General features: G+C 32.9%; 1 protein-coding gene across 1 annotated transcript in view; it reads right to left on the bottom strand.

Moving 5' to 3' along the window:
- STPG2 (sperm tail PG-rich repeat containing 2) overlaps nt 1-16,015 on the bottom strand; it is a 376,556-nt gene that overhangs the window by 21,559 nt on the left and 338,982 nt on the right. The window contains 2 exon segments of the mRNA XM_073237276.1: nt 6,156-6,275; nt 7,289-7,404. Of these exon segments, the coding sequence (XP_073093377.1) occupies nt 6,234-6,275; nt 7,289-7,404 (158 nt within the window). The 3' untranslated portion in view covers nt 6,156-6,233.

Raw genomic sequence — 16,015 nt, 5'->3', positions numbered from 1 at the left:
AACAAGATGCTATGGCCTGGTAAACCAAAGTTTATATTTATACTTTGGGAAAATATGGAAATGAAAATGCATGCTATTTTGATAACCAGAGAAAAGGATTTAGTTACTGTTGATACAATGTGCTTTCCTTGGTTATAAACATGGTTGTTTATCAAGAGGTTAAAGTTGAAATACTACTTTGAACAAAGAACGAAACTTTGCAATCAGAACAAGAGTAGAAAAACACGTAATTGTCATTAGAGTAAGATATTTTTCCTGCCTTCATAAGATCAAACTTAAATTATGTCTTAGGCAAAAGTATTTTTGGTAATAAAAATAGTTATGACTTTGATAGGTTTTTAGCATACTGAAACACAAAAAAGGAATGTATTTCAGTGTAAACCACTAAACTATTTCAAGTTAGAAACAGGTTATATATGAACCTGGTTCCTTTCCACTCTATTTTTGATACTTTTACATTCAAATTATTGCCCAATGTCATTGCAAAAATCATGTATTTCACCCACCCTTTAGACCATAGTACTCTATATTTCACATATGAGATTCATATATTTTATTCATGTTAAAGGCTTTCTGAAGATTTCTTACTCCCCATACAATAATTCTGTGTAGAATATCACATGTAACTTTCCCAATTTTAAAAATATTGTATGTGGGTAATTATATAAATAATACCTGTGTTAAATATAATATACATACATAGTAAAGCAATTTCTTAATACCTAAAGAGGTTTGCAGTTATGGCAATTAGTATGGCCAGAGAATGGTTCTTTTCTTGATAGCATCGCCCCCTGTGGGATAAAAATTGTGGTTCTCTGCTTTTTCTGTGAATTATTAGGAAGGAAAGGTATTCTTCTGATAAAAAGTAGTGGTTCTTAAACTTTTTATTTTTGACAGCAATTGAAGGAGTAGGATTTCCCTTTGAAAGTATCATGAAAACTATCCACAGAAAAATACGCAAATGTATGAGCACATAATATATTGCTTCTTTCAAAGGTTTTATGGGTTCCATCAAAATGACCTATAATATATCATCACCCAGAAAACCTTTCCAGGTTGAAACCAGTCCTTAAGGTCCAAAGATCCATCTCTATTCCAATAGAATAACTAATAATATGATTAACCTGGAATCCTCTCAGGACACCATAGAGCAGATCATACCTCTGATAGGCATCTCAAGTTCTAATATCATAGGCTGAAAATGATTTTCAGGGACAGACCTTAACAAGTCTCTCCAAGATGAAAAACTTGGGAATTTCTGAGGAATATCAAAAGCTCTGTAATCAGAAATTAAGGGGAAGAATTAAACTATGATTGTAGTCCATGGAGAGTCAAAGAACCTTTTTTTGAATGGCAAATGACACACAGCTTTTAAACATTCACTTTGGGGTTTTAAATAATGTGCCATGACCTTTACAATTGAAGTGCAGAACTGATTTCTAAAAGCAAAAGCTTAAAACACATTTCTAAAGGATAAGAAATACTATCCCACAAATTTTAAAACTCAGTTATAAAACTGGGTTTTAAAGCAGAAGTTTAAGTCATATTTTAAGTAAGTATAATTTATAACTACAACCCAACATTTGCTCCAAAGATGGTATGAGTATTTGGAAATAAATGTAGGAACAACATAATTTAATTCAACCCTTACCATTCTTTATTAGCAATTTATCCAGAAAAAAATAAAGTAAAATAATATTTAAAAATATTAAAAAATTAAAAACTGGGCTTTCCTTAATTTATATTAACATATAATAATATGCCTCTCCTCATAAATCTTGAATGTCTACTTATAGTTAACAGGAGAAAACAAAAATTCTGCATATTGCTTAATATATTTTGTGACTTCATACTGTCCATATGTCTAATGTCATATCATCCATTTTATATCTTAGCAATAACAACTTAATAAAAACTTGTCACTTGGAGTGTGCATGTATTATTTCTTTTTGTCTGGAATATACTCCCTTGTCTTGTTAAGATAGAAAACTCCTATTAATCTCATATTTCATATATGAAAAGATTCATGTATTTTATTCATATTAAATGCTTTCTGAAGATTTGTTACTCCTAATACAATAATTATTTCATCATAACTAAAATATTTATATACTTTTCTCCTTATCAGATTGCTACATATTTGAGAACAGAGATTTTTCATTTTTTGATTCTCAAAGCCTAAACAAAGTGGGTTCATATTTATAATTACAAATAAATGAAATAGCCATGAAATAAAAGTAATAGTAGAATAGCCAAAGCAATCCTGAGAAGGAAGAATAAAGTGGGGGGGGATCTCGCTCCTCAACTTCAAGCTCTACTACAAAGACATAGTAATCAAGACAAATTGGTACTGGTGCAAGAACAGAGCCACAGACCAGTGGAACAGAATAGAGACTCCAGACATTAACCCAAACATATATGGTCAATTAATATATGATAAAGGAGCCATGGACATACAATGGGGAAATGACAGTCTCTTCAACAGATGGTGCTGGCAAAACTGGACAGCTACATGTAGGAGAATGAAACTGGATCACTGTCTAACCCCATACACAAAAGTAAATTCGAAATGGATCAAAGACCTGAATGTAAGTCATGAAACCATCAAACTCTTAGAAAAAAGCATAGGCAAAAATCTCTTGGACATAAACATGAACAACTTCTTCATGAACATATCTCCCTGGGCAAGGGAAACAAAAGCAAAAATGAACAAGTGGGACTATACCAAGCTGAAAAGCTTCTGTACAGCAAAGGGCACCATCAATAGAACAAAAAGGTACCCTACAGTATGAGAGAATATATTCATAAATGACAGATCCGATAAAGAGTTGACATCCAAATATATAAAGAGCTCATGCATCTCAACAAACAAAAAGCAAATAATCCAATTAAAAAATGGGCAGAGGACCTGAACAGACAGTTCTCCAAAGAAGAAATTCAGATGGCCAACAGACACATGAAAATATGCTCCACATCGCTTGTCATCAGAGAAATGCAAATTAAAACCACAATGAGATATCACCTCACACCAGTAAGGATAGCCACCATCCAAAAGACAAACAACAACAAATGTTGGTGAGGTTGTGGAGGAAGGGGAACCTCCTACACTACTGGTGGGAATGTAAATTAATTCAATCATTATGGAAAGCAATATGGAGGTTCCTCAAAAAGCTCAAAATAGAAATACCATTTGACTCAGGAATTCTACTTCTAGGAATTTACCCTAAGAATGCAGCAGCCCAGTTTGAAAAAGACAGATGCACCCCTATGTTTATCACAGCACTATTTACAATAGTCAAGAAATGGAAACAACCTAAATGTCCATCAGTAAATGAATGGATAAAGAAGATGTGGTACATATACACAATGGAATATTATTCAGCCATAAGAAGAAAACAAATCCTACCATTTGCAACAACATGGATGGAGCTAGAGGGTATTATGCTCAGTGAAATAAGCCAAGCAGAGAAAGACAAGTACCAAATGATTTCACTCATATGTGGAGTATAAGAACAAAGAAAAACTGAAGGAACAAAACAGCAGCACAATCACAGAATCCAAGAATGGACTAACAGTTATCAAAGGGAAAGGGATTGGGGAGGACGGGTGGGAAGGGAGGGATAAGGGTGGGGAAAAAGAAAGGGGGCCTTATGATTAGCATGTATAATGTAGGAGGGGGGGCATGAGGAGGGCTGTGCAACACAGAGAAGACAAGTAGTGATTCTACAGCATCTTACTACTCTGATGGACATTGACTGTAATGGGGTGTGGGGGAGACTTGGTGTAGGGGGGAGCCTAGTAAAAATAATGTTCTTCATTTAATTGTAGATTAATGATAACAAAATAATTTCAAAAAAGTAATAGCAACAATAACTCACAATTTATGGAACCAATTCTTCATCATATACTGCAATACATCCTTTTATTTCCTACATTTTTTAACCTACATTTGTAGTAGATATCTATCCTTATATCTGAGTTATTAAATGATTGGAGTGAGATATATACTAAGTTTTCCCTTAATCTCATTAGCCTACATTTTCTCTATATTTTGTCTTTAAATTTTTCTTAACTTTAAGTGGTGAAACCCTTTCTCCAATGTAACTTTATGCAAATGTATAATATATGAAGTACATAAAATTAGGCCACTCCAGGTGAGGCAAATAATGGAGGTCTAAATACTTATATACTTAGCATCTTTTTATCTCTTGGAAGTGGCCATTTAAAGCCAATATAGACATTTAATAGCCTAGAATGCTTTTTTCAATACCTCTGATCTCATACCACCTTACTCCATTTTACTTACTGTCAAGATAATTTATAAGTAAATTTCTATATTAAAAAATAATCTGGATAGCAGTTCCTTAAGCAGTCTTCTCAACTTTCTTCTATAATTTCTACAAAGTCACCCCAAAACATGAGAAACTTCTGATAATAATAAAACCTCATTTGTCAGAATCTGAAACAAAAATATACTATTATCAAGCTGACTAGACTCATCTGAGACTGACAATTGATATCTAATATGTATTTTATCAAATATAATGAACAAAATCAATGAAAGGAAAGACTTTGAAATATTTTATCTCTCAAGTTCTATATCCTCTAGTTGAACTTTCTGATATGAAATTCAAATGATAAATCACCCTTCCAATGTGCTTATATTTCTTTTGAGAAACCAGAGAACTGTTCTTTCATTACATTAGTATATCAAAGAAAACTGAAACATGAAAGGCCTAGGAACTAGTAAAAACAAAAGATAGCATTTAATCAACCACACAAGCAATTGCTGAAGCCTCTTGTCCTAGCTCAGTGCAGAGCTAACTGGTTAAGATATCAGATCCCAGTTTATCTCTAGAGAGGGAAAGAGACAGAGCATCTAATGGGTCTTCTCTGAGGGCTGTCCAAGGAACTGGTATCTGTTTCTCTTTTCTCTGAGCACTGATGGGATCCAGCATACTCTAGATATTTATAGGCTGCTAAGAACAAAGAAAGTAGGTTGGACTAACACATAGGTTTGAGAGCTCTCCAGAATCTGGCTGCAATTATTGGTGAGGGTCTTTTCTTCTAAAAGGGTAGTAGTGAAAACTGGCAAGGTGGTTGTTTTGGGTAATGTACAAACACCAACACAGAGAGTCAAGGAAAATGAAGATATAGAGAAATATGTTCCAAGCAAAGGAACAAGATAAATCTCCAGGAAGTAACCCTAATGAAATGTAAATATATAATTTGCCAATCAGCCTATTGAGATTAACCATCAAAAATATGCTCACCAAGGTCAGAAGAATAAAGCATGAACAAAGTGAAATTTCAATAAACAGAAAATATTAATAAGTGATAAAAAAAATACGGAGCTGAAAATATAATGGAGCTAAAAATGCACTAGAGAGTTCCAACACCAGACTAAATCGAGCTGAAGACGGGAATACTAAGTCAAATACAGGTCATTGTTGATTACTCAGTGAGAGGAGTAAAAAGAATGAAGAAAGCTTAAGGACCTCATGAAACATCTTCAAGTGGGCCAACATAGGCCTTATGGGATTCCAAACGGAGAAGGCACAGAGAAAGGACCAGGAATATTATTCAAATAAATAATAGCTAAAAATGTCCCAAATATGGGAAGAAAATGGAAATCAAGATTCAGAAAGACCAAAATATCCCAAAAAAGAGAAATCCAAAGATATACACAATAAGATACATTACAGCCAAACTGTCAAAAGTCAAAATAAAATAAATTTTGAAAGCAATGAAAGTCAAGTAAAGTGTCATATACAAGTGAACCCTCATGAAACTATCCATAGATTTTTCAGCAGAAGTCTTGCAGGTCAGAAGGGAACAGTTCGACATACTCAAAGTGCTGGGAGAAAAAATGACCATATTTTAGGGGAAAAAATGGTGACGTAGAAGCTCAGCTCCTCTGTCTTCCAACAAAGACCAATGACTGGGCATCTATCCATGAACAAAAGAAGCTATGGGAGCTCAAGGGTCCATTTAGGAAGTTTTAACAACATGGTGGGAAAAAAAACCGAGAATAATTGCAGAGAAAGAAAAGTAGAGAAAGAAGAGAACTGAATTTTGACTAAATCATCACTTCCCACAAGTGGCACTGTTCATCAACAAGAAGCAACTTCTCAGCATGAAAGAGTTCTGCTCACCAGGAAGGAAGAGTTGGGTGGGTGAGGAACCAGCTTTTCTAGCCTTCTGGGGCACTGTGGGAAGGTCTTGCTTTGGTTTCATGCCACCAAGACCAACAAAGCTGAGATATACAGAGCCAGCTAGAAACAAGGAAGAAAAGCAGAGCCTATTATTAGCAAATACGCAGCACAAGTAACTGTGGTTCACAGAGACCTGCTCTACAGACAAACTAAACAGATTATACAACCGAAGAAGCTAAAGGCCAGTTCAGCTGTCACAGAAACCCCCATTCCCAGATCACACCAGTTTTCCCACAATAGGTATTTTCATTAACTGATGACAGCCACCTGAGTCCCTTGCCACTCCATCCCCACTCCCCACCTGCCCCTGCCCTTGCCCAGCAGAGACCTTGCAGACAAGAATCCTGAAAAAACTTTTTAATTATGACATTTTTAAAAAGTAGAAAACATACATTCAATAAGAATAAGCATGTCATTAACAAACCCCAAAAAGACTATTCACTGTAGTTTGCACTGAACATTGTTTTAAGTTATTTGCTACAAGCCATTATAAAATAAATTATTTTCAATAGTTGGTGAAGTATGAATGCAAGACCTATTTCATTTCAAATAGGGAATTAAGGCCCATTGTGAATACAATTTCTAAAACCCTGCAGGTTTATTTAAGCCTTCTTCTTATAATCAGAATGCCCACTGTTTAAGAGTCATTTGTTTATTAAAAATCTAAACTACCACATCTACATTTATTAAAACAAGATAAAAGATCAATACTTGATTTTACTGGATCACTGGGCTTCTGAGACTTTTAACAAATTCATGATTTCAATAAATACCTGGAGATTTCAACTTGTGTATGTAAACAATTAAATTTTTGAAGTTGCAGAGATATAAAAAATTATACATATGAATTATACAGAGGACATTTATAGATATTATGTTGATAAGTAATTCTTTAATATATCTTTGAAAACTATGAGAACGTCTTAAAAAATGACTTTCTTAGTCAAAAAAATTTGATTAGCAAGTAAAAGGAATAAAATATATGGAAAGGATGTTAATGTAAATATTTCCAGTACTTTCTGAAATTATTCTATTCTTGTATTAGTGATAAAAGAGAAATATCATTGACATACCTCGTATGTTGCTGGACCAGGAGTAATCTCTTTGTAATCTTTAAAACGCTTTGATGTTTTAACAAATAAGGGTATGGAGCAAGACTTCCTTAAAACAGGATTGTATGTTGTAGGCCCTAAAAGAAAACAAATGTAAAAATAATAAAGTATGTTAAAATTATTGATTTTGATCACATAGTTTTTATTCTTAGATTCATTCTTCTAATATATAAATTTAGCATCATATAATCTTGGACCCATTCTTTGTGAATGCTTAAAATCATTTTGTTCAGGGCTTTGAAATATAAGCAGAAAATATGGCATCTGTTTATTAAATAACTAAATGTAATACAGAAAAAATTTCCAAGAAAAGTAAATAGTACCTCCTCAAGATAAATATACATCATGAAAAACATACCCAATTCTTTTATTTCCTAAATACTCATTAATATGTTCAGTGAAGAAGTAGTGTTTGTTTTGAACTGCATTTGAAAATACGAATAAGAGTTAAATAAGCAGAAAGGTGGTTTAACAGCATTCTAGACACTAAGCATTATAGAAGCCCAGGCACAAAGATGGAATTCACATGGAACAACAACTGGATATTGTAAACAGATTGGCTGAATGGAGTAGGACCTAATCCTAAATAGTAAGTTTGTACTAGAGCCAGTGGGTTTTAAACTGTATTCTAAAATGTTTAAAAATTCCACAGAAGTACCCAGGTACAATATGTAGTTAAAGCTCAAAGAGAAAAGACTTGAATTATTTTTATCCAAAAAAGCTCTAGGTTGACCGTTTTACTTAGGGGCCATGTAAAATTTTATTTAATGTAGGTTGTCCAGTAATTGGTTTTTAAAAGTTTTTGAAAACCAGTTCTATAGGCAGTGGGCAACTCTTGAAGGTTTGGGATTAAAGGAGATTCATGAAGAGAGAGATAGTTTTAGAAATAAACTCTAGTAGTATTTTATAGGATGGAATAACTTGAAGATGGTCTGTTTCAGGAACATTAACAAGGAATTTACTAACATTGATAAGAGAAAGGAAGAACAACTGAGAATATTTTTCTAAGAGATGCAACTAATATTTAGTATGTGATAAGAAGACAAGAGTGAAAAATGACTAAGTAAAAGGTAAAACTGTAACAGAAATAAGGAAATGGGATGTACCAAGAAAGGAACATCATGTGTTTGGTTTTCAACCAGATATGTTTGAAAAGGCATCAGGAAATCCAACAGAAAAGTCCAGAAGACAATTGGAGATACATAACTAAACCTCATTAGGAAAAAAAGTGAAATTTTTTTGTAGAAGTAACAGTTGAGTTATCTCTAAGTGAAAGAGCATGGAGAGAGAAAACTAAATAACAGAGGACTGAGACTCAGGTGGTTACCTCTAGGAAAGGAAGAGAAGCCTCAAAGGAGGAAATAGTCTAGTGAATAGAATCTGGCTAGTACAACAATCTAAAGAGAAAATAGGGAGAGGTTTTTTACTCCATTCACATTTAACCAATATTTATTGAATGTCTATCACGTGCCAAGCCTTGTACTTCAAGAGACTGTTAGATGTCTACTATACCAAATGTTTCAAGAGATTTTACAGGACAGTCACTGTAGAGCATGGAGAAGAGTGGTAATAAACAAAACCAAGTTAGAGAGCATTAATGAAAGACTGGGTGGAGAGAAAAGATAAAGCCTTTGAGCATAGAATATTGACAATGAACATAGACAGTGAAATACTAAAATAGATATGAAAATATTGATAGAACACAAAATTAGCTCCTCTATTTCCCTAGTAAATATGCAATTTAAAACCACCGACTTTGAAGAATAGATTTCTATTGATGTTCTAAAATATTTTAGAATTGAAAGATTCAGATAAGACCTGTTTTAATGCTTTAACTTCATTAACATAGGACATTTCAAAATTAAAATAAAAGATGAGATTTGGCTCCAGTCCAATTATTCTAATATCAGTTCAATTAATAGGTTACATCTCCAAAGTTATCAAGCCCTTGTGGGAAGCTGCCATGAAATGAATGTTTATGTTCCCCCCAAATTCATTATTTGAAACCCTAATCCCCAGCATAATGATATTTAGGTATGGGGCCTTTGGAAAGTAATTAAGTCACAAGAGTGGAAATCTCATGATGAAAATAGTACCCTTATAAAAATAGACATGGGGGAGAGTTATTTTCTCTTTCTTTCTGTCTCCCTTATGTGTGCAGACATCTATCTTCAAACCAAGAGGGCCCTCTCTAGGAATGGAGTTGATGGACACTTTATGCACCTTTATCTTGGACTTCCTAGACTCCAGAACTATGAGAAATAAGTGTCTATTGTTTAAGCTACCCAGTCTATGGTATTTTTGTTATAGCAGTTAAAATTGACTAAGACAGAAACTAATGTGTTTTGATCTACCAATTGACAAGTAAAGTGTTGTAGCAAATGATTTCTTACTATAAAATGACAGTATGCATGACTTTAGAATAATATAAATCATATTTATAGTACAGAGAAATAATACACATACATACATAGTATCTTTACAAATAGATATGTACAAACTAAGCTATGCATGAGAAAATGTATCATTACTATGGTATCCAGAAAAGAACATAAACTATTTTCAGAAACTAGGGGCACAATTCTACAGTTGATTAATTAAAAATAGCGACTTACACCATAAAGATTTTTAAAGGTTAATGCAACAAGACTATTATCCAAACACAACTGTAATGGTGAGTTTCATTTTTAATTATGAGGAAATATAGTCTATCCCATGCCTTACCATCATGCTACAGCAACTGACTAATATTTGCATTTATGGTTATAACTCATTAAAAGACAAGAAAACATTCAAATGTAGTTGTAGTGGATTTCCTTTTATTGGAATTCCTTTGAGGAGCATTAAGTGATGCAAAACTTCTCTAAATATGCATCTTGCTGCATTTTAAAACAGCCTGATTTAGCTACAGAGCGTTAAAAAAGGTTTCTTGCACTTAACCTTAAAATATATTTCCAATTATGTATGTTACTGCTTATATAATATAGGCCAAAGATTTACTTTGCTTCACCAGCTCTCCTTCACAGCTGGATTATACAGAAACAATCTTCTATTTATTTACCAAAATGCCACATTTTAATCACAGGTCATGGAAGAAAAAAACCTCTCATTCCAAATCAAACACCTATGAAAACTCTGCCTGAATCATGACTATTGTATAATGGAAAATTCAAGAGTAGGTGATTCTTATAATTACTTATTTTCCAGCCCTATGCCAACTCACTCTCTATAAAATGTCAACCAATGCTACAGGGCAAAAAAGGAAGAGAACAGGAACAATGAGTTATTTAAAATAAAAATCATTTTAGTACCTTACAGTGGACTCAGAAATAACTAACTCTATAAATAAAGCTTCAAAATCTCAGATTTAAAAACGACTATCTTCATAATGACCCAAAACTTATAAATGATGAAGCCGATTTTGCTTATCAATACTGCCATTTTTTCATGTAAAGGTGAAGGAAAATTACTGAAAAGTAAATATCCTATACATGAACATATCTTTAGGATTTAAAAAACATCTAGGAAATTGTTCATTGAAATGGACTGCATGGCTTTAAAATATCATTTAGAGAGTTTAGACTTTTGTGGAGCACATTTTCCCACATTGATTTTATTCTTCGGCTCTATGAATGAAATAATAGCAAAGACAAAAGATTAGTGCACAAGGAAGAGTTATTATCATCAATATCAAAGCCACATTTAGATGTAACATTCTCCTGCTTCTAGGACTCAGTTTGATTAAGTGGCACTTCAGATTATGACCACAGAACTGCACAGTATATTAAATTGAGCTTATAGGTGATGATAAAAAAAGACAAGAGTCCCAGTAATGCATAAACTTTTAACCAAAATTTCCATGTATGTTTTACCATCCTGTTAACTTCTCTGTCCAAGAACAAAATGGATATTACGTGTTTAGGAAAGTATATCTTAAATATTAATAATGATATCTTAAATTTACTATAGAGTTTTCAGGAATTACTGCCAATACAACAGTTCCTAAGAAATGGACTATTAATGCACTCCAACCTAAGTAGACTGAGAACTGTATCAATTGGAATCTACCTAAATCACCCAACTGTTCATAGCATTGATGAATCAGTAGGTCTGCCACTCCTAATGGCATATAAAAACAAATTCACATGGATTTGGCTAGACGGAAATATTTCTTCAGATAGCAACATCTATTTATCTGTGTGCCTCTAAATACATACTTATCAAAATGTGCATCCACATGCCCTATCAAATGAAGTTTTCAAACTGCTCCTATAAAAAAGATACTTTCACTCTCTGATAATGCAAGAAGATTGTACAAATTTCAATGACTTCCATCAGTCTTGTAAATGTAGGCATAACACCTTTTCTGTATGAATTACAGGAGCCAACTGGAAGGAAGGATGATTATCCTTCTCCTACTACCACTTTGAGTAAGTAGCATATAAATATGTAACACATGAATGATTTTTGGTGATGAATGAATAAGGCTATCCAATAATCAGTAAATCTGAAATTGCTTTTGAAGTACATAAAATACCTCACAACTGGCCTGACAGAGGAGCAAATTTTCCTTTCATAACTGAGTTTTCGTTTTATATTCTATTGTTCATATTTAAAGGCTTGGAGCCTAAGTTACAAGAAAATTATCTAAGCAAAAAGTAGAGTAAGTGTCAACATATATTCCAAGTCCTCTTAGATCACCATCATTATTTTAACACTCAGTTAGGGCTAAATTAGTAAAGTATTCCCTCTTAAGACTCTTAAGACTGGCACTTATCTCTGTGAATATTATGTGTAAAAATCAGGATAATACTCTGTGTCTTTGTAAAACATGTCATATCATAGATCAAATTATGTAGAGTGCTTTAAATATAAATACCAATTTTGTTTTTAAAATAATTAAAACACTGTATTAATATTAAACAATTCTTTAAAGCCAAATTATAGTAAATAAGCTATGATTTAGAGCAAATAATTTTTAAACAACTAATTTTTACCATTTTAATTGTGACTATTTGCATTTTCCTTAACTTGCTGAAAACCGTTAGGCTCCTAAGTGTGTTTGAATTTGAAACTGTCTTTGAACAGGTCTGCTATGATAAAGGTAGACTCACAGACTATCATTTTCTGAAAGAACAGCCTACATGATTTGTATAATGATAAACCAATTAAACAAAGGTTAATACTTTCATTTTCAAGTTAAACAAATAAATTCTGCATCTTAAAACAAATATGATTTTTGAATTAGATGAAGGATCGAATGGTTTTCATGTTGTGATGCATAAATGTTTTATTTATGTCATCAGGGAATAAATAAAAACCATTAGGATAATCATTAAATATCTCAGAAATCTTGCTCTCTGTCAGTAAACTTAAACCTATACACAGATCTAAATCCAAATAAGACTCTTTTTCTTCACCTTCCCAGTGTTTTCCATTCACTCTGCTCCTGTGATCATATAAGGTTAACATCCCCTAACCATGTTCCCGTATTTTCATGGAGTAACAGCAGGCTACCGTGAGAATTCAGCAGGACTCTTCCCTTGGAAGCCTTCCCATCAACTCCCACTAGTTAATTTTAATGAAGACTAAGAAAAATAGGATTCATTTATATTAATAATGTTTACTTCAAAATAGTACAGGGTTTCCTCATCTGGCTTTAATACCCATAATCTGTAGGGCCTGTTCACTGCCTTTCTATAGCTTTGCACATGCTTCTCCTCCGACTGACCTCGTCCTATGGTTGAAATATCAAGGCTAAAAAACAGAGGATCATATTCAGCATCATATATTTTCAATTAATCTTTCTCAAAGTGAGTTAGTTTGTGGACCACAGGCATCAGAATCATCCAGGTGTGTGTCAGATTGTAGATTCCTTGAATTCATGCCAAAATAAATAATTTTCTCCAAAAGTGGAACCAAGAAAACACAATTTTAACAAAACCCATTGCTTTAAACCTCTCAACTACAATAATTTAGTATGTGGCTATTCTCAAATATATTCAAACATTCAATTGTTTTTCCCTCAAATAATCTCAAGAATTAGTGATCCAGAAAACAAAACTTCTGGAATTATGGATGGGACTTTCATTCTTCTAGAATATATGAGTCTCTTACGTCTTTGCACCGACCTGTGGTAGAGCCTCAAACAATGCTTCAGGAGCTGAACTGAGGCAAGGAAGATTCAACTGATGAGTTAGCTAGAATCTGCTCCTGTGACTTTAAGTATTTTAACCATTCTCTTTTCATTTACCTTCTTTTTCAGTATTGTCCATGGAAAACTGGATACCCTGAAGTTGTATTTCTATTTGAAAATGGTATTTAAATGATATTGAACATAAATGTTTGCAAATATGTTTAGAACAATTGTCTGAGAGGAAAGAGATTAGTAGGAGACTGGCACTAGTAAGATAGGAAAGAGATGTTTCAGACTATATCCTCTAACACATTATGAATTTTCTCATGAGCATGTCATATTATTTCACTTTTGGGCTAAAGGTGCCAAACTTATTTTTCATGGAAGATGCAGTCCTTTTTAAGTATATTCTCACCTTTTATTTTATTTTAGTCTATTATTTTCCAGAATAACTCTTAAACCTGAATCAAATTCAAGTTTTCTGTATACTAGCCATGTAACCTTCATAAATTCTCTAAGGCTTGTTTAGGTTTGGTTTCCTCCTTTAAAAAAGGGGGATACAATTGCCCAAAAAAGTTCCACAAAGTCACACAATGAGTAAGGACAAAATTATTCAAACACTTTTAATCCCTGGATCATCTTAAGAGGAAAAAGGAAAAATAAATTGTTTAAATTGTATAAAAAACTGAATTAATAGCTGAGCTGTGACTGGTTTTATGGTTTTAACAACTGTTTTCACTACTTCACACTGTCTTCTTTGGGTCTAGAAGGTAGAACATATTGAGATCTATACAATAAATATAAGGACTTTGTCCTTGAATTATTAATTCATTAACATATCAAACGTGAGTATAATTTTGGGTTTACACTTATACTTTAAAATTTATCATAAGTAATACACTTTTAAGGAAAACAAAAATGTCACAATTTTAAAATGTGTTATCTTCAAATCCCCATACTGTCACACTGCCAGTTGCCAGAGCTGCTACACACTGCTACTTTCTAAACCTGTTATAAACAACAATTTTTTTAAATCTAAGTTTAAATGCTACTTTCCTAGAAACCAAATAGCCCTAAGTCCCATCTTTTGTTGAAGGCTGCCTCTGTGGCAAAATGCAATGTGTCACGTTCTCTGAGGGACAATTTTCTCTTTTCTTTTAAATGTTAGAAAAAAAATCCATATAATTTTCAAAAATGTATAGATTTAAATTCAGTGCTTTTGCCACTTCTTTCAGGATATTTATGCCTTCATGTTTGGAAAGGTCTTTGGACCTCAAAGAACTGCCTCATTCACCCAGGCAGGCATGTATAATTAGAGGTGAAAACAGTATTTTTGCAAGTAGCAGAAATTGAGTCAAACTGAATTGCTCAAATAAAATGTTCCCTTGCTGTCTTTTTTGAAAGCTGAAGTCATTATTCACTTTTCAATGAGTGACCTCTGCTGGTCAGAGAGACACACTTATTAATAGATACTGTACCTACCAGAAAGCAGCTGCTTTCTTAATTTTCTGAAGGAAGTACATATAAATAACCAACTGTACCTTAAGATGATGCCCGTATTAAGCTTAAAGAATAATGATACAGGAACATAGCGTATTGCAAACACTGAAAGTCTAAAAGTCAATATCAAATGAATATCTTCAAATTTGTTTTCAGTTAATTGGTCTTTCTCCAGTAATGACCACTGTTAGTTGCAATGAAAGTAGGCTCAAAAGCCTTCTTTATTATAAGACATATTTAGGAAGGACATATGTTCTATGATGTTTTTTTTTAATTTGGAATATTTAACCATGTGATAACTAAAAGGAATAAAACATCTCTCCATCACAAGTATGCAACTTGTTATAGCTCAAAAATAAAGGATTAATTAAGCAATACGGTCCCAGAAGTGACATTTGCCTTTTCTAGAACAGAATATGCTACCTTATCAGAAACAGTAAAAAACAATTAGGAGAAGAACCCAGAGGGTCATAGTAAACATTAAAAAACCAGTATCAAGCTGCTTTGTTGTTTTTGTTTGAAACATAGGTATACCAAAAGCATCACTGAGAAAACTGCACAGATTCATTTTTTCATGGTTTTAATAGAGGTCAAAACCTTTGACATGAAGTATATCAATAAAAATACCAAAACAGTTGACTGCAAAATTTTTATCAAGAAAATTATTATAATTCCTAACCGCTAATTATTACATTATCCCCTCCCCCCTCCCTTTTTTTCTTTTTCTGTTTAATGATGTCCAGGGGGGAAAAAAGAAACATATTTGGTCTCTGCTTCAACAAATACTGAAATCTATTTATATGCAAATGAGCTATCTATTATTAGTATGAGAAGAGACTTGTGCATAAAGGGAGAAATAAATTATCACTAGAAACCATTAATGAAATCTATTTCAAAACATAACATTTTACAAGAGCCCTCACTTATGTAATATTTGTTTAAGCCTCGAGGGGAAATGATGAGTTCAACACTTAGATGAAACCTGATACTACATTATTTCCCATGACAATTTGTTTTGTAAAATGCATTTATCCTTTCGTTAGAAATGACTT

Source organism: Manis javanica, chromosome 5 (assembly GCF_040802235.1).
Source record: "Manis javanica isolate MJ-LG chromosome 5, MJ_LKY, whole genome shotgun sequence".
NCBI lineage: Eukaryota > Metazoa > Chordata > Mammalia > Pholidota > Manidae > Manis > Manis javanica.
The sequence above is the reverse complement of the archived record's forward strand: the minus strand, read 5'-3'. Positions and strand labels throughout refer to the sequence as shown.